Below are 18045 nucleotides of genomic sequence, written 5' to 3'. Positions count from 1 at the left end.
CAGCAGACTCTCTTTTTCCCATATTCTCTCTTTACTGTCTAATACATAGACTGGCCCAGCTGCCATTCTCTCTCCAAATGTCTATTTTGGATAAGCTGTGATTATGTATGCATATGTATCCCAAAGTAGACATTTAGAAATAACTACATATTTCATATTGGGAAATGGTCTTTGATGGACACGGAAGTGCACCAAATCTGACTGAAACGGGAATAGTCCTAAATTCAAATAAACTTAAAAAAAAAAAAAAAAGAGCCTTGAGGATGAGAGGAGAACACATACAATTACTATGCGACCGGAGAAGTCTCTAAAAGGACAGTGAGTCCACAGACCTTGCGTGGTTATGCTTACCAGTACGAGCCTAGCCTGTGGTAGGCTAAGAATTAATCACTACAAAGTGAGGCAAAGGACTCACAGAGCCACAGAAACTTATCAATACACAGGAGCTAAACTGACCGGAAAGGGAGAAAAATGAGATGGAGTCCAAAGGCAGCAGTGGACAGCGTCAGGGAGTCATGGTTAGTGCTCAGATTCTGACTCTGCTTCAAGAAGTCATAGGTCGATTTAAAAATCAAGGTTTCTCCACTTGCGACATCCTCAGGCCTCTTCCCCTTCCAGCCTGTCCTGGTGTGCCCTCCCTCCGAAGCAACTACCGCAGGACTGAACTCCGGTCCACTCTAAGCATCAGCCCTGAGTTCTCCACGAGACTTTTCCGCCTATTCCGAGGCTACCCGGACCCTCCGTATCTCTGAGAGCTCAGAGCACCTTTTGCTCTAGAATCCCAATTAAGTTCTGTTGCCCCCGAAGCCCTGGCTGTAACTCGAGAGGAAACACCTGCAGACGCTCTCCACGCTTTACGCATACCCCAGAAGACCACTGGGCCACACCTGCGTTTCCCCGGGACCTGGCTCCTCACCGCCCCTTCCCCACACCCGAGACGCTCCCCTGTCCCCAGGACACAGCTCTGCAGCCCCGCGCGGGGCGCCCACCCCTCGGCTCTGTCCCGTCCTCGGTGCCCCGCCAGCCCTGGGTCGCGTCCCAGCGCAGCCCCGCGGCCCCCGCCCGCCGCTCATGCAGCTCGCCCTCATTCATTCTGCGGCGCCGCTGTCATTGGCCCGGTGACCTCTGAGCCCGGCCACGGCGCGCGCTTCCCGGCCTCACCTGTGCGCGGGCGGCAGCGGCGGCGGCGGCGGCGCGCAGCCCGGACAGCCCCGCGCGGCCGGGGGAGCCGGGCCCGGGGCTCCGCGCCGCTGGCCTCCAGGAACAGCCGTGCCGCCACCGCCACCAGCACGAAGCCATGGTCCGCGTCTGAAAGTCGCGGCAGAGCTGCAGCTCCGCCTCTGGCCCAGCGGCCCCTCCTGCCGCGACCCGGAGCCGGAAGTCCGGCAGCGGAAGCGCGTCTGCCTCCCCAGCCCCGCCCCTTCTCGCTCGTCCCGAGGGTGCTTCCCGCCTGGGAGGAGGAAGCGTGGCCGCAGGGGGCTGAGCGACGGTGGGGCGGCTGGACGCCCTCGTAACCCCACCCGCCCACCCGCCGCTGGCTCGGGAGAAACCAGCTTGATCTTCCTCCTGGGGAGCGGCTTCTCCCGACCCCGCCCAGCCGGTGCCTCCAGCAGTCTCCGCAAAAATGCACCCGTGTTAGACCGACTGTCATCTAGAAATGGCACAGGGCGTCCGACGAACAATCAAGAACTTTCCTTCTGCGTATTTAGGCAGAAGTAGGACGCGAAGCATCGGGTTCCCGTTTTGCTGCCTAATCCGGAGGCTCCAGTTTCCGCGGCTGCTTCTCTTGGGTGTTACCTGCCACGCCGTCGTCTGCTCCTTATGGCGACCTGGCCTTGAAGGAAGTGCCAGCCTTTTGCATCTTTACAGTAACAAGTCACACCCCGAGCAGGGCTATTGTGAAAGAGAAGTTAGATTAGCCTCGTCTCTCGACTTCTGGACGCTCTCCTCTGAAAACCTTATAGGTATATTGTGGCCTAGTTTGGCAATCTTGCTCACATCTGGATATGTGAGTCCCGCTCGTGGGTGTACTGAGCTGTGCGAAGTTGTTTAATATTTGGTAATGTTGAAGCTACTCGTAAGCAGCCCAGGGAATACTGGAGAATGGACAGGATTAATGCCCGATAAGGGTTAGAAAGACCTTTCCTTAATTCTGTGGCCAGATCTACTCTTCTCATGGTAATGAGAGGGTGTCTTTATAAGAGAAGTCGTGATATAATTAATCATTCAGTACATGCGTACAAACGCACAAAGCCTATCAGAGAAAGTGTAAGCATTGAGGACACAGAAATAGAAGAAACTTAACTCTGTCCTCAAAAAAGTCACTCTTAGGAGAAAACAGACCAGCAAACAGGCAACTGTGATTCTCTGATATTTTTTCTTGTTCTTCTGACTCATGCATTTTGCATTAAAGAATGCAAGTACCCGTATAGCTGAGCACATTTCTCATTTATCTTCAAATTTTTTTAACTGAATAAAAGCATATAATAAAGAAGTTTTTTAAAATGTCAGTTTTGTTGAGGTTTTTTTCCCCCAATTTTGAAGAATAGTATATAAAAGATGTCAGGTGCTTTACAAATTAAGGTTGTTAATATGCACCTGTGGCTTATCTTGATCTAGGTTTATGTACTAACTATCCACAGGTGGAGTTGGCCAAAATAGAGTGTTGCAGTAAACACTTGTACTTGCAACAATCCTGTGACTTAGAATATTTTCATTTGCCCTTTTTTTATAGGTAGAGAAACAGATATATAGGAATTCAGTGTCTTGTCCAAGCTCACATAGTTGATAGAGAGAGCACTACACAATTCTGTTATGCCATTTTCATTTAGAAACTGTTTACCCAGATTAAAACAATAACCTGGCTCTTAAAAAGATGTAATTTGGCAAAGCTACATAGGGAAGGCAGATGAAATTTGTGAAGGCCTCCGCCATTATAGTATAGCTAAACTTCCCATGAACAAATAACCCACCAACAGGACATGCAGAATACAAAGTAGTTCCTTTGACCCAACTAGGCCAAGCATGAGTCTAGAAAGTTAAAACATTGTCTAAGCTGTGCAAGTAATTGCCAAAGAACAGACTCCTCTTGTGCACAGTCTAGAAATGGCTTGGGCCTTTTTGACTGCACTTATACAAATGAAACAACTAGTAACACTGATAAAAATGGAATAAGTGTACAGTTGAAACATTTTCAAAGTTATTTTGATATTGGAGAATTGGCTACACTCGAAGACATTTCCATAATGATGATACTGTTCAAAACATTAGGTAGGACCAGGTTTTACAGCCGAGAGATTATATACAAAATATAACCATATATTGTTTCATAGTACTGCATAGAAACATCTCATCCTGATGTTATTAGATAACTGATAAATGAATTATCAATGTAACTCTGGTAAGAACATTGATTGAGAGAAGAGTTGCACCAAAAGGTTAGCAATTTTTGTGCATTTCATATTCTTAGACCAAACTGAATTCTGAAGACTTGAAATAATACCCTTATTTCTGTTACCAATTTCTCTGAAATGTTAAGATAACAGGTTAACATGCATTTGGAATTTTCTCTGGGGTCTTAGTCTATGACTGATTAGTTCACTAAATGTAACAAGGGTGAGGACTGGGTACCTCTGAAGCAATTAGTCTTTTTTGTTCCATGGCCAGTGATCACAGGTGTTAGCTGTTCAGCTACTTTGCCAAAATGTGAGTCAATCAGTACAAAAAGCTATTAGTGAAACATTATATACTGCCCATGCTCTACTAAAATTTTAGAGCGTCATAAAAGATAATGCATTAATTGTATAATTTAGTCTATTTCCACACAAAGGCTCTCCTAAAAGAGAAGAAAATACACTATTGGACCATCTACCCCTAATCATAGTCAGGTTTTCTTGATGGATACTAAAATCTGCTTTTTGGTTGACTGCCCATTTGTTCCCCCATGATGCTGCCTTATTCACCACGTACTTAGGGGAAAGTGTGAAGAGCTAAATCTGATCCACATTTGCCTGTTTTTTACTCATATGGAGAAGATACAAGAATTCTCTTGTTTCTATTATAACTGACATTTAGTTCACCTAGGCTTGTGTGGAATAAATAGGAGTTATTCTAAACAATTGAACAAATTGACCTGATGCTACCTTTCTCCACTGATTCAAAAGATTGTTTTCATTATATAGGGAATTCTTACATTACTTTGGACTGTTTCTGTGCTTTTTATGGAGTCCCATTGATTTTTGCATCTATTTGGGGGATAGCAATATTTTTAGTTATTTTTACAGTTTTTAAAATGATAAGGAAGCTCCCATTTCTGTTATTTAAAAAAGTATTTTCTCAGATTTACACTTTCTTTCTTCAAAAAAACATCCTACTACGATTTTTGACTGGATTTCCATTATGTTTAGTAAATAATTTGATTGGATTTTGATTGGATTTCCATTATGTTGAGTAAATAATTTGGTGACAGTGACATCCTGATGATATCTCTATCCAGAAACATAGGTTTTTGTGTCCTTTGTTTTAGTAATACACCTATCCTCTTCTATTTTTTGTTTTAATTTGTTTGGATTAGGAAAACATTAAGATTTTAAGAATTGTACTTAAAAGTAAACATTTTCTGAGTATCTAAAGCATACCCAAAGCTCTCTTTTTTCCTCTACAGCTTTTTAAATAAAGTACATGGGCTTTAGTGCATGCACTTCATGAAACATAGTTTATCTCTTTAGAGGCAGTTTTTAGAATTCTAGCCCTGTGAACAGGCATGTATCAAATGTTTTGAAGTTTCTGATGGGATTGGAAGCAGTTTTGTACATTTAGTAAAACATCTGTTGCCTGGTTTAGAGTTATTTATGTATGTATCTGTTTCCTTCAATTAATTATGATTTTTCTGAAGGGCAGAAAGAATGTGATTAAGTGCCAAATATTTTTTTGGTTGGATCTACTGGATTGGCCAGTACTGTAATTCTGATACTGTAATGCAGCTCACCTCATTTTATTCCTATATTCTTATTTATAAATACATTGCACATCCCATTGGTCTCCCATAAGTGAAAATCTTTGAAGACAGGGTATGTGTCTTGTTTTAAACTTTTTTCGTCTCCCATCTTCTTGGACAGTTTAATGTACTGTAATATATGAATACTGAATAGATATGGTTGAAAATAAGTCTTTAAATAACAAAGTATGAACAAAATAGTAGTTTAAGTTGAGTTTCTTAAAGAACTGTAGGCTTTCTAAGGACTATTAATGCTGAATATGCAACAAATGAGAACACTAAGAAGGGCTGTCTTTTTTTTTTTATCAGCTGTGTTGCCAATTGATCCTGTTAAAGAAAATTATGTGCGTAAAGTGAAAAACTGTGTTTTTTCAATTGCCTTCCCCACTCCTTTCAAATCAAGAGTACATCTTGTAGCAGTTTCAAAGGTTAGGCTTTACTTTTTCATAACAGTTAAGTCACTATAACTTTTGTCTAAATTAGTAATATTTTTTTCAGAGTTAAATTGTTAATCTATTGATAAATGATTATCTTTGTGTTTAAAATTTATAACTTGGAGAATGTCATTCTTAGAAGTCACTTCTTGATACTTATTCCTGGAGCCTAGTACTCAGTTTCATTTTAAAGTTATCTTACAAGGAAAACACACTTTTGTGGAAAAAAGGGGTAAATGAGTTAAATTCTTAGAAAGGGGCTCCAATAACAAATTCTAAATTATTTTCTCATGATATAGATGAATTTGGGATAACAATAGGACATTTACTTTTTTCTAGTTCCTTTAAAGAATATGTACTAGGAAGAATATTATTTTACCATGCATAATAAGAAAGCCATAACAATTTTAGAACTATCTAATAGACCTAATTTTCCCAAGTAGCATAAATAATCCTAGAAAGTATGGTACATCTCTTCTGAGAAAATATTAATGTAATTTTGGAAGAAGTTTATTCTTTTAATTTTCTTTTTTCCATAAAGTTTATTTTCTCAAAAACTATTAAAGGATTACTTAAGTTTGTAAGAAGATTTTTCTTTTCCTGCCTCAGCAAGTGCTAGAAGATATTTTGGACCTTGATTTATCTGTCTCAGAAACAGATGATTTTATCCAGCTTGTAAGTGGCGAAAAGATAGTACTTGGATCCATTCCATTGGCTCACAGATATGGGGGCCACCAGGTAAGAGTAGCACCAATATCACTTCCTTATGCAAATATAAACAGCCGGTAGAAATGCTATCCTATTGAAGAAGTTATTTTGCATTAATTTCTAATATTAGTGTATTGAGACTTCAGGAAGATGTTTCTAAAAGAATATGTCATATATAGATTAGCTGATGTGATTTCTTGTGATAAAGCTAGGGCGTAAGTTTCTCTACTGGAATTGAGAAAACTGGGGCAGCACAATATAACATTTTTGTGATTATCGCTAGAGAACTCATTCAGTGGAGTTTTGGCAAGAGATTTAGGCAAAGTCGGGCCGCACAATGAGTCAATATAAAAGCCTCAGAAGGGCAAATAGAATATAATTTTGCCAGGATAGCTGTAGAACATTTTTAGAACTGCTACAAATTAAGTCAGGATTAATTGGGGATGTTATACATGCTGAAGCAATTAAGAAGGCACCTTCTAGAAATACAGCAAGATGTTGAAGCAAGTTCAATGTGTGGAATCTGATTTAAAAAAAAGGAGAGGAAACACAGAACCAATTGTTGAAATTGCTGTGACTTTCTTGTGAGTTAAAGATTAATTGATGAAGAGAATAGAGTGATGTTTAACTTAGCAAGTAATTGTTTTTTTTGTTTGTTTGTTTTTATTTCTGCTTTATAACAAAGTGAATCAGTCATACATAAAAGTGAATCAGTCATACATAAGTAATTGTTGGTAATAATAATAATTACCATCTTTTGAGCACTTGGGTGTGTTGGACACAGTGCGAGGCATTTTGCATATATTAACATTCATTCTTACAACAATCTGGCAAGGGTTTTCCCATTTTACAGAAGTGAAAGGTCAGTCTCAGTGAGATTAAGTAACTCAAATTTCCACAGCTAGTAAGTGGCACAGCTGGGAGCTGAACAACCACAAACAAATTTTAACAGAAAAGTTTGGAAACAGTTAATCATGTACATTCAAAAGCAATTTTTTCAGGTACAGTACGCTCCTGATTTTATATTGTATGCGTATAGTATAGGCAAATTTTCTACTAATAAATCATTCCTAGTTCCTATTCTGGAATTAAATAGATCAGTTCTCAGTATTCTACACCTAACAAGCTTGAGCTCAGCTATAAGATGATGAAGAAATTAATTATATGTCTTAAATTTACGTTTTTTAAATGAATTTCAGTTATGTCTTATGGATTGAATTTTACTTTCACCTTTATTCAGGTTGTTGATTGTTATAATCTTAAAAATGCGCTATTCCATTTTCAATTTTGACAAAGTAACTTTGATTATAACTTACAGTAAAAGCTTTAAAGGTTAATAAACATGAATAATTTTCCCTTTTAGTTTGGGATATGGGCAGATCAGCTCGGGGATGGAAGAGCCCATCTTATTGGAACTTACATGAACAGGTACTACATGTTTTCTTGAATAATAGCTTTTCTGCTAAATATTAACACAAATCTGCTAATATTTAGGTTTTTTTTTTTAAGGCAGGGTGAAAAGTGGGAGCTCCAATTAAAAGGCTCAGGAAAAACCCCATACTCCCGGTACTTTTTTTTTTTTTTTTTTTAGTCATCTAAGTAAAAATTGATGTTATCTTAATTATAACTGGAAATCTTTTTTATCACATTACCCACAGAAATGGCGACGGCAGAGCTGTGCTTCGTTCCTCCATGAGAGAATTTTTGTGTAGTGAGGCTATGTACTATCTCAGAATTCCCACTAGCAGAGCTGCAAGGTAATTCCTCTTCCCTTGAAGCTAACTTTCAGGACCGCATCATGTTATCTCCAGAAATGTGTCAGTCAAGTGAGCAGATAAACCAATAGCATGATTTCTCATCGTTCCTTATAGTTTTAGTTACTTCTTGATAGCTTGCTAGCAGTTAAAGTACACTATAACTTCGTTTGATTCTCTTACCTTTCAGTCTGGTTGTAAGTGATGATGCAGTATGGAGAGATCAGTTCTACAATGGAAACGTTGTGAAAGAACGAGGTAATAACAGTTCTTAGAACACTTACATAAAATTAGACTAAGTTCTTCAGGAACAACAGAAATTGGGCATCTTTGCAGTCTTCGTAAAACATGACCTGTGGATCTTCATGATGTAATTTCAGTGTTAGGATATTATAATAGAATATCCTTTCCCACACCCTTACATCACTAATCCATCCTTTTCTAACAACAAACTTCTGGGAAGTTAACCTGGGAAGTTTATGAACAGCCAGCAAAACATTACAAAGCCAGTGCATGAACATTCATATACTTCCTTCCCAGGAGACCCCCTCAGTCCTTACCTCAGATCCTGATGCTCTTACTTCATGTTTACTTCCAATAAGTTCGGTTAACTTTTCCTTCAGCTTTTAGGAGGTCAGAAATAAATTAGAAAGGGGACGAGAAAGTGCCACAGAGCTGTGAAAAAGGAAGAGCGAGAGAAACTTGACTGAATCTCTGGAGAGGCAGGAGACCTGAAAATCAATAATAAACATATTTAACTACTTAAAATGCAGAGCTATTGAGAACCCCTGACGGCCCTACTTGCTTTATTGGGCCCCTTGGACATCACTGTGTTACGGGCCAGTGTTTTAACTGATGTTTATAGTGATTCACCAAGAGAACATTTTATGTTCTTCATACTTTGGGAAAAATATGTTTTGATAAGGTTTTCATAATAATCCCCCTAGAGTATTCATGTTTAAAGGAAGTAAAGGTTATTTATGTTTAAGGCATCTCTCTCTCTCGTCTTTAATATTATCTGGATAGAATGCATACTATTACTGCACATGGGGCTTTAACAGCTATTTAGGTCTTTTTGTTTATGGTGATTGGAAATGAGATTCCGATCACAGACTGTTGATATGATGGGCACAACACTGCTTTTATGTCTATGACGTATATACTGTTAATCTGAATTATTTTTGGCCACGCCTCACAGCTTGTGGGTTCAATCCCGACCAGGACCTGGTCGGGATTGAACCCAGGCCCTCAGCAGTGAAAGGGCAGAGTCCTAACCACTGGACCACCTGGGAATTCCCTGTTAATCTGAATTTTGAATTAGATGGTTTGGAAACCAAACTTAACGGATTCAAATTATCTCAAGTATTTCTCCTTTTTAGGCCATTCATAGAATTTCCACATCTAAGTCATATACAGATATTTTGATTGTGCTTTTCCCTAATATTTGCCCAGCAGACACTGTAGGAAAAGAGCTGGACAGGCAAAAAGAATATGTGAAACCTCTAACCGGCTCTGTGGGAATTGATTTGTGACTTTGGGCAAGTCACATTTTTCCCCGGTTTCTCCAACTAAAATGAGGGGTTAGATGAGATGACACCTTCTATGTCTTTCAGGACTGACATTCTGTGATTCAATGGCTATTCATAAAGTAAACATTCAGAATCATCTATTGAGCTCTTATATTTTTTTCTAAGTGAATGTATTTTTATTGCTAAAAAAAAAAACCCACATGAAAATAAATATTCAGATTACTAGCGTGAATGAGTCCTGACTATATGGATAACTTAGTCAACCCAGAAAATACTAATTAGCCCTTTTCTGTGATACCACTGGACTCATCTCTGGGGGTCCAGGAGTAATAAGTATATACCGTGGTCCCTGGTCTTAAGAAACTCAGTCTTCATAGACACTATAGCAATAGTGTCTATAGCAATAGACACTATAGACTCCATAGCAAATGAATAATAAGTAATCTGAGGTTAGGAAAAGGGAAATCCGGTTAGCTTTATGGAGGAAGTGGGAATTGACCTTGAGCACAAGATTAGAAAGTTAGCAAGGTTTTCAGTACTGGGAGAAGAGGGGGTGGGGCAGGGAGAAGTGCACAAAGGCCCAGATGTAGAAGTGAGTATGGTGTTTCATTGAAGGACAGGACCAGCAGAGCAGCAGCTTTGTCATCTGGGATAGACCTCACCTTGACAAGGAAACACAGGTCAGTACAGCATTCCTTATAAGAAAAAAGCATGAATTCATTTACTAATTGTATTACTAATGTCTACGATCAGAACGGAAGGCGGAAATAGAAGGCTACAAACACAAACACAAAATGCGTAGATTCGGGCTTCCCTGGTGGCGCAGTGGTTGAGAGTTCGCCTGCTGATGCAGGGGACAGGGGTTCGTGCCCCGGTCTGGGAAGATCCCACATGCCGCGGAGCGGCTGGGCCCGTGAGCCATGGCCGCTGAGCCTGCGCGTCCGGAGCCTGTGCTCCGCAACGGGAGAGGCCACAACAGGGAGAGGCCCGCGTACCGCAAAAAAAAAAAAGAAAAAAAAAGCATAGATTCACTGTATTTCTTCAGCATATTCATAAGTTAGAACATAGGCAAATTTTTAAAATTGAAGTTAATTTCCAATTAGTTACACAAATGGAAGTCATGTACAGGGGCTGTGCCATAGAAATATTCCACTAATTCTATATTTCAAGGTGAGGTACAGGGAAAAGGTCACAACTGAGGAGACAGTGGGAGCCTAACAGTTTAACCAAGTAGCACTCACTAGGTTGGGGCCTCAGTATTTGTGAAGGTGTTGTGGTTCCTCACATTCTAACTGATTCAGGCCTAAAGAAAGACAGAAAAATCCTTGACCCTTTCTAGGATGTAAATTAATTGTTTTTCTGATAAATCCAATCACTGTATTCTTTTTTATTAAAGTAATTTCATTTTAAAGAAAAGCATATTATGCTGTGTTTGCGTAGTTTAAAATAGTTTATGCTAAAATAAATGTTTCTTTTTCAGGTGCAGTAGTGCTGCGTGTTGCAAAATCATGGTTTAGAATTGGATCGTTAGAAATTTTGGCTCATTATGGTGAATTGGATTTACTAAGGTTAGAAAACCATTTGTTTCTTTTTTTTTTTTAACATCTTTATTGGAGTATAAGTGCTTTACAATGGTGTGTTAGTTTCTGCTTCATAACAAAGTGAATCAGTTATACATATACATATGTTTCCATATCCCCTCCCTTTTGCGTCTCCCTCCCACCCTCCCTATCCCACCCCTCCAGGTGGTCACAAAGCACCGAGCTGATCTCCCTGTGCTATGAGGCTGCTTCCCACTATCTATCTACCTTGCGTTTGGTAGTGTATATGTGTCCATGCCACTCTCTCACTTTGTCCCAGCTTACCCTTCCCCCTCCCCATATCCTCAAGTCCATTCTCTAGTAGGTCTGTGTCTTTATTCCTGTCTCCCTAGGTTCTTCATGACATTTTTTTTTCTTAAATTCCATATATATGTGTTAGCATACGGTATTTGTTTTTCTCTTTTTGACTTACTTCACTCTGTATGACAGACTCTAGGTCTACCCACCTCATTACAAATAGCTCAGTTTCGTTTCTTTTTATGGCTGAGTAATATTCCATTGTATATATGTGCCACATCTTCTTTACCCATTCATCTGTCGATGAACACTTAGGTTGCTTCCATGTCCTGGCTATTGTAAATAGAGCTGCAATGAACATTGTGGTACATGACTCTTTTTGAATTATGGTTTTCTTAGGGTATATGCCCAGCAGTGGGATTGCTGGGTCATATGGTAGTTCTATTTGTAGTTTTTTAAGGAACCTCCATACTGTTCTCCATAGTGGCTGTACCAACTCACATTCCCATAAGCAGTGCAAGAGGGTTCCCTTTTCTCCACACCCTCTCCAGCATTTATTGTTTCTAGATTTTTTGATGATGGCCATTCTGACTGGTGTGAGATGGTATCTCAGTGTAGTTTTGATTTGCATTTCTCTAATGATTAATGATGTTGAGCATTCTTTCATGTGTCTGTTGGCAATCTGTAGATCTTCTTTGGAGAAATGTCTATTTAGGTCTTCTGCCCAATTTTGGATTGGGTTGTTTGTTTTTTTGTTATTGAGCTGCATGAGCTGCTTATAAATTTTGGAGATTAATCCTTTGTCAGTTGCTTCATTTGCAAATATTTTCTCCCATCCTGAGGGTTGTCTTTTGGTTTTGTTTATGGTTTTCTTTGCTGTGCAAAAGCTTTGAAGTTTCATTAGGTCCCATTTGTTTATTCTTGAGAAAACCATTTTTTTCAGTGGTAGAAGACAATTGAAAGAAATGCTTATTTATGTGCTGTGAAGTTAAAATATTTTTGGTTTTCTTGTAAGTAAAACCCAAACTTTCAATTAATAGATATTTTCAACACTTGCTGTGTGCCTAACATCGTGTGGGTTTCTATGAGGCTGAAAAAGAAGGATTTAGACCCAGTAGACCCTTTTCTCAAGGAATGCTTTTATCTAGTGTGCAACCCAGTTGGAACTGAGGGCCTCTGTGCTACCCAGACACCTGGGTGGAAGTGACTCAAACTCCCCAATTCTGCAATTCCCTTCCAAGTTCTGGGATTCCCAGGATGCGTCCTCTGTCTCATATGTCTTCTTTCCTGGACTCTGGTTTTGACATGTGTGTGATGCCTGTTTCATACTGGGTTGACCCAGACATGAAGCTCAGTCCCTTCAACAGGACAAAAGCAAACAACAGACTGAAATTGCACAAAGCATTTAAGAACAAATCTTACTGGAGATTTCTTCAGGGAAGACAGATGAATGGTTCCTTCAAAGAGGTCTTCTCTCACTGGGCATTTTCACTTCTCATTTGTTTTTCTGGGTCACTTCTGCTCAGATTCACTGTGTCACTGAAATTGTTCTATCTGGTGGTCATAGTTCAGTTATATTTCACTTATCTCTATGACATTTGTTGTATATTGGTGAGCACTTTATCCTTAAAATGACTGGACTGGCTAACATGACTATGTATGTATTCCTTTTTGTTTCCCAAGTGCCTGAAACAATTCTCTAATCCACTCTAAACAAACTCACTCCTATTGGACTTTAATAATTCCCAAGTCATATCTATAACCCCCAGTTATTTTCAGGATTCTCTCTTATCCAATGCAATAAACACTCGTATCAATAGTTACTCATTAGTCAGTTAAAACAGGGAATTAAACATAGGATACATATACAACTTAAATATTTTAACTTCAAACCTTGGCCAATTTATTTGACATTTTATTTGTGAAACCTTACATGACCTTCCACACATAAATAATCATTCTCTGCTCTGTTATCTTTATACTTTTTATATATTTCTATTATTGCATGTATTATACGGTAATGTCATTATTTCTTCAGATGTTCTTCTCCCCTAATAGACTGTGTGCACTTTAATGTCTGGGTTTGGGTCTGTCATTCTTTTTCCTAGTGCTTGGGGGTTCTCCATGGATGTTTATTGAATTAATCTGAATTTGTAACATAATAAGATGGCATCTAATATGATCTTAGAAACATATTTCCAGTTGTGATTGGTATTGAGGAAATATTTCTCTATGGCTATTTTGGGAGTAAAATCTTATTTTACTTTTTAAAATTATAAGCATGCATCTAATGAATTCATGAATGTCAGGAGTGGATTGAGATGATTGGATACTCAATACTGTATTCTGAGGAACACTGATGCTATCTCCCCTTTATCTCCAGGATGTTATTAGACTTCATCATACAGGAACACTTCCCCTCAGTAGATGTCAAGGAACCTAACAGATATTTGGTAAGTTTTTTAAAAGAAAGGACAATACTCTGTTTTCTATCATTGGCCGGCCACCATTAGTGGTTACAACTTAGCACTTAAAAATCTAAAGTTAAAAAAGGAAATGTAGAGCGTTTTGAACATTTTGTTAAAGAAAGAGACGACGAACCGCCTTGTAAACAAGACATAGATAAGGAAGTTGTTCTGTTTGAAAGGTATCTAGAAAAAGAGAACAGGTGTGACTACATCCTGACTATATACATTATTTTTTGAACAGCATTTGTAACTTGGTCACATACATTGTTTTCTCACATGTTGGATATATAGGTATTTCTATAGTAGTAGTTCTAAAATAAATACATACATAATAGGCAAATGTGATTTTCTGTTCTTGTGGAAAGTTTTTGATCTTCATTAACTTTTTCTTTCTTTTAACAGCCACAGAGAAGGAAATTCCTTTATTTTTCTTGGTGACTTATTTCAAAATTTAATAATGCATTTTGCTGACATTTAACTCCCTGTGCTGAATTCTAATGTTTTTCCTTTTCTTATTGTACATGAAGAAAACCTGGTTGTAATACTATGCCTGAGCCTTGTATATATTATTTCTGGATCTATAACTTTATGTTCGTCCATTGTTTTCTTACATGTACTACTTTCCATCTCTTTAGTCATCTTTTGGCCCACCTCTGAGAACACCTTTTCATGTTGGAAATCAGAAGATCCTAAAAGAACATATGTTACTTAAAAATCTGAAAATTTTCTAAATTTCATTTTAGGATTTTTTTTCTACTGTGGTGTCTGAGACGGCACAGCTTATTGCCTTGTGGATGTCTGTTGGTTTTGCTCATGGTAAGTAATCTCCTGACATTTCATGCTTCTGATGAGAAAGTAGAATTAATTTGTTGAAGCAGAAGACTTCTTTTTTGTGTATTTCAAAATATTCCTGCCAATGAGCAGGAATAACATTTATAATATAGGAATTTATTTTTAGCAAGAGAGAAACAATTTTCTCATGTTTAAAATGATTTTGAACGGAACAGATACGCAAAATAGAATAAGCATCCTCGACCTGTTGATGTTGTTACCTGTAAAGCTTTTTAACCTTGTGAGTATATATTAGGTCTTTTAAAAGCTTCTTAAAAAACCATTAACCATAAAAGCACTACATGCTTATGGTAAAGAATTTAAAATATACAGAAGTGCATGTGAGTTCTGTTCTCCAGGAGAATCATTATTAACCATTTTATCTCACTTCTAGACTTTTTTTCGATGGTATTCATATATCCCCTACAAAAACAGTAGGGCTGGCTTGTGTGTGTCTGAAGCCATTCACTGTGTGGGGTTACATTGGAAGGAATATCTGCCTGAACTAAGAATAACTGTCTTAAAATAAAAGCAAGTCACACATGTACTAAGGTCTCTAGATAAATGCCAAAGGGGGATCCCACATTGTAAAACTTCTTGAAATCTGCTTTAATTACATCCTCGCTGGGTCTCACTGTGGTGGGTGGGGTGGTGAGCAGGGGGGGTGTTTCAGAGGTTTTGCTGTTATGAACTGTGCGGCAGTGACCACCATGCAAGTTATATCTTTACATTCTCGAAGGTGAGTTTCTGAGGATAAACTCCTGAAAGTGGACTGGCTGGATTCGAGTCTATATATGCACTGAACATTTTGATAAGCAGGGTCATCCTGCTCTAAAAAAGGTTGAAACTGTCTACACTGGACACTGTTGCCACCATGTCCAGCTATCCTATATTGGGCTGGTGTATGCATTCCCTGCCTCTCTCCTGCCTCACACTCAGCCCCTATCCGTGACCCGCTCCCCCACCTAGGAGGTCACACTCCCTCCCCACACACTGCTGGTGGTCTGCAGCTAAGGACTGTTCTGGGGTACATATCCATATTTTTACCTTTTCCCCCTCTCACAACCTTTGAAAATTAATGTTGTTTCTTTAGTAGTCTCAGTTCCATTCCAAATAACATATATTTTTAAATAAATGCTAGAAATTCAGGATAAATGAGAGGAGCTTTCATTTCTTGGGCCTTTTGTTCCTGTAGTATTTGACATCTTTGGTTGTGGAGGAAGTATACAACGAAAGGCTAAATTTAATTTTAAAATACAGTTTTAATATATATTAAGCTATTTGACTTCACCAGTTAAACTTTCAATTGATAATTTGTTTCATTTCTAAAACAAATGCATTTTCATGACCTTTCCTATTCTGTATAAATTTTATACAGTTAAAAATGCTTTATTATTTTGTCATGTTTTGGGCATCTTTTGTTGTTGTTGTTTTAGGTGTTTGTAATACTGATAACTTCAGTTTGTTATCCATTACAATTGACTATGGTCCATTTGGTTTTATGGAGGCCTATAATCCAGGTGTGTATGATTTATATGTATATTCCTTATTTCACTAAGAAAATTATCACTGGTTTATTTTAGATAAACCATTATAGCTAACTCAGTAGTGGGGTGGTAGAAAGAATTGGGTTCATTCATAAAACAGTCATTTTATGTGCTTCTCAATCTTCCAGGTGGCACAGGGATACAGTATTGAGTCCTTTGTGGCCTCTGCCCTCAAAAAATGACATATTAGAGAAGATGACACGACGGGAGGAAGGGAATGTGTTGTCAGACAGACATGGGTCTGAGTTCTGGCATCTGATCCTTAATCTGTGCCCTTGGATGAGTAACTTAACCTCCTGCTTTACTAATCTGTAAAAGGATCAGAGCAGACTTTGTGGGGGACATGCTATCAAGTTGGAGTTTGAAGTACACGTGTGATAACCTGGAAATTCTTGTAGGTTAGAAATGTATTCCTCTATTAGGCAAATAATCATATTTTAAAAGATTTTCATGTGCGTGGGTATTAAGTATTTACATTACTTTGAAGTTAAACGTTTAATGTCAGAAAGATTTTTATCTAATATATATAAATTTATTAAGTTTAAATATAAACTTAAAAATGAAGAAAGAGGGACTTCCCTGCCGGTCCAGTGGTTAAAACTGTGCTTCCACTGCAAGGGGCATAGGTTTACTCCCTGGTCAGGGAACTAAGATCCCGTATGCCACGTGGCACAGCCAAATAAATAAATAAGTAAATAATTTTTTAAAAAATGAATTAACTATCTATTATAATTGTCCCCACTGTAAAGCAATAGTATTTTTGCTCTAAACAGATTTTGTACCAAACACATCTGATGATGAAAGAAGATATAAAATAGGAAATCAGGCTAATATTGGAATGTTTAATTTAAACAAGTTGTTACAAGCTCTAAACCCATTACTGGATCCTGGGCAAAAGCAACTGTGAGTAAATCCTAAATCTACTAATTAAATCTGTGTGAAAATATATTTGTATAATGATCATTTTTTGAAAAGCAAGAAACAACATTTTAAAAACCATACTATTTAATCCTTAATAACAAAGGCTTTCAAACTATATATATGTGTGTATATTTTTTTGGGGGGGTACCATTTTGGCTTTTTTCCATAGTTATCAGGATAAAGTGTTTTCCTATTTATTGCCTTTTAGGTGCTGTGAAATCATGGTTTATTTCTTTGATCCAAGGGTTATTATCAGTGTGTTTCTGAATTTCTAAGTAGTTGGGCTTATTTTGTCCATATTTTTATGATCAAAGAACGTGTTTGGTAAAATCTAGTCAAAATGTGTTACAGTTTCTTTATGGTCCAACAAAATAAATTTTTGTACGTATTTCATGATCATATAAAAAATGTGCACAAACGTTTTAATATATCAGATTGAGTGTATTGAGTATATTATTCAAGTCTTTTATAATTCTGTTTATTTTTTATCTATTAGATAAGTTTGATTCATAAGAGATGTGTATTAAAATCTCCCACTTTAATTGTATTTTTAGCAAGCAATCTTTTCTAATTGTTTTGAATTTGTGCAATATGCCATTATTGGTACATACTGATTTTTTTCTTATATTTCCTTCAGAAAATGTGCCTTTTATCCTAATACAGTGACCCCCCTTTATCCTGATTAATATTTTAGCTCTCAATTTCAACTTATCTGATATTAATATTCATGCTTACTTTTGTTGTATTTGCCTTGAATCTCACTTTTTTATCTTTATCACATTGTTTTAAAGTATGTTTCTTATAAAAGTAAACAAAACATAGCCAGGTTTTAACTCAATGTGATGGTTTCTGATTTAATAGACATATGTGGGCTTTTCACATCTATTATAATAATTGATTTATTTTATTCCTTCTGTCTTACATTGTGTTTTATTTTATGTGTTAGTTTCTCCCTATTCTCCTTACCTTTTTATGATTTGAGGAGCTTATCCATTCCTCTCCAACCCCCAACTTTGATT

General features: G+C 37.8%; 2 protein-coding genes across 4 annotated transcripts in view; one reads left to right on the top strand and one right to left on the bottom strand.

Annotated features, from left to right (window-relative positions):
• The window catches only part of PDSS1 (decaprenyl diphosphate synthase subunit 1), a 53334-nt gene extending 51964 nt beyond the window's left edge, over positions 1–1370 (bottom strand). Inside the window, exon 1 of the mRNA XM_082616656.1 lies at positions 1162–1370. Coding sequence (XP_082472782.1) covers positions 1162–1299 — 138 coding nt within the window. The 5' untranslated portion in view covers positions 1300–1370. The remainder of the gene's footprint in view (positions 1–1161) is intronic.
• A 64-nt stretch (positions 1371–1434) lies between these two features.
• Positions 1435–18045, top strand: part of LOC309801742 (protein adenylyltransferase SelO-like) — a 28541-nt gene continuing 11930 nt past the window's right edge. For 2 of the 3 annotated variants that reach the window (XM_082616632.1, XM_082616633.1), the window contains exons 1-12: positions 1436–1964; positions 5306–5424; positions 6040–6168; positions 7502–7566; positions 7648–7704; positions 7797–7895; positions 8083–8150; positions 10902–10989; positions 13643–13712; positions 14471–14543; positions 15995–16078; positions 16879–17008. In XM_082616632.1, the coding sequence (XP_082472758.1) occupies positions 1658–1964; positions 5306–5424; positions 6040–6168; positions 7502–7566; positions 7648–7704; positions 7797–7895; positions 8083–8150; positions 10902–10989; positions 13643–13712; positions 14471–14543; positions 15995–16078; positions 16879–17008 (1289 nt within the window). In that variant the 5' untranslated portion in view covers positions 1436–1657. Of the gene's footprint in view, positions 1965–5305; positions 5425–6039; positions 6169–7501; positions 7567–7647; positions 7705–7796; positions 7896–8082; positions 8151–10901; positions 10990–13642; positions 13713–14470; positions 14544–15994; positions 16079–16878; positions 17009–18045 lie in introns of all 3 variants that reach the window. The other variant, XM_082616634.1, reaches the window with a different exon arrangement.

This window comes from Mesoplodon mirus (assembly GCF_964341445.2).
Source record: "Mesoplodon mirus genome assembly, chromosome: 4".
In the NCBI taxonomy this organism is placed as follows: Eukaryota; Metazoa; Chordata; class Mammalia; order Artiodactyla; family Ziphiidae; genus Mesoplodon; species Mesoplodon mirus.
This window is presented reverse-complemented; position numbering and strand designations above follow the sequence as displayed.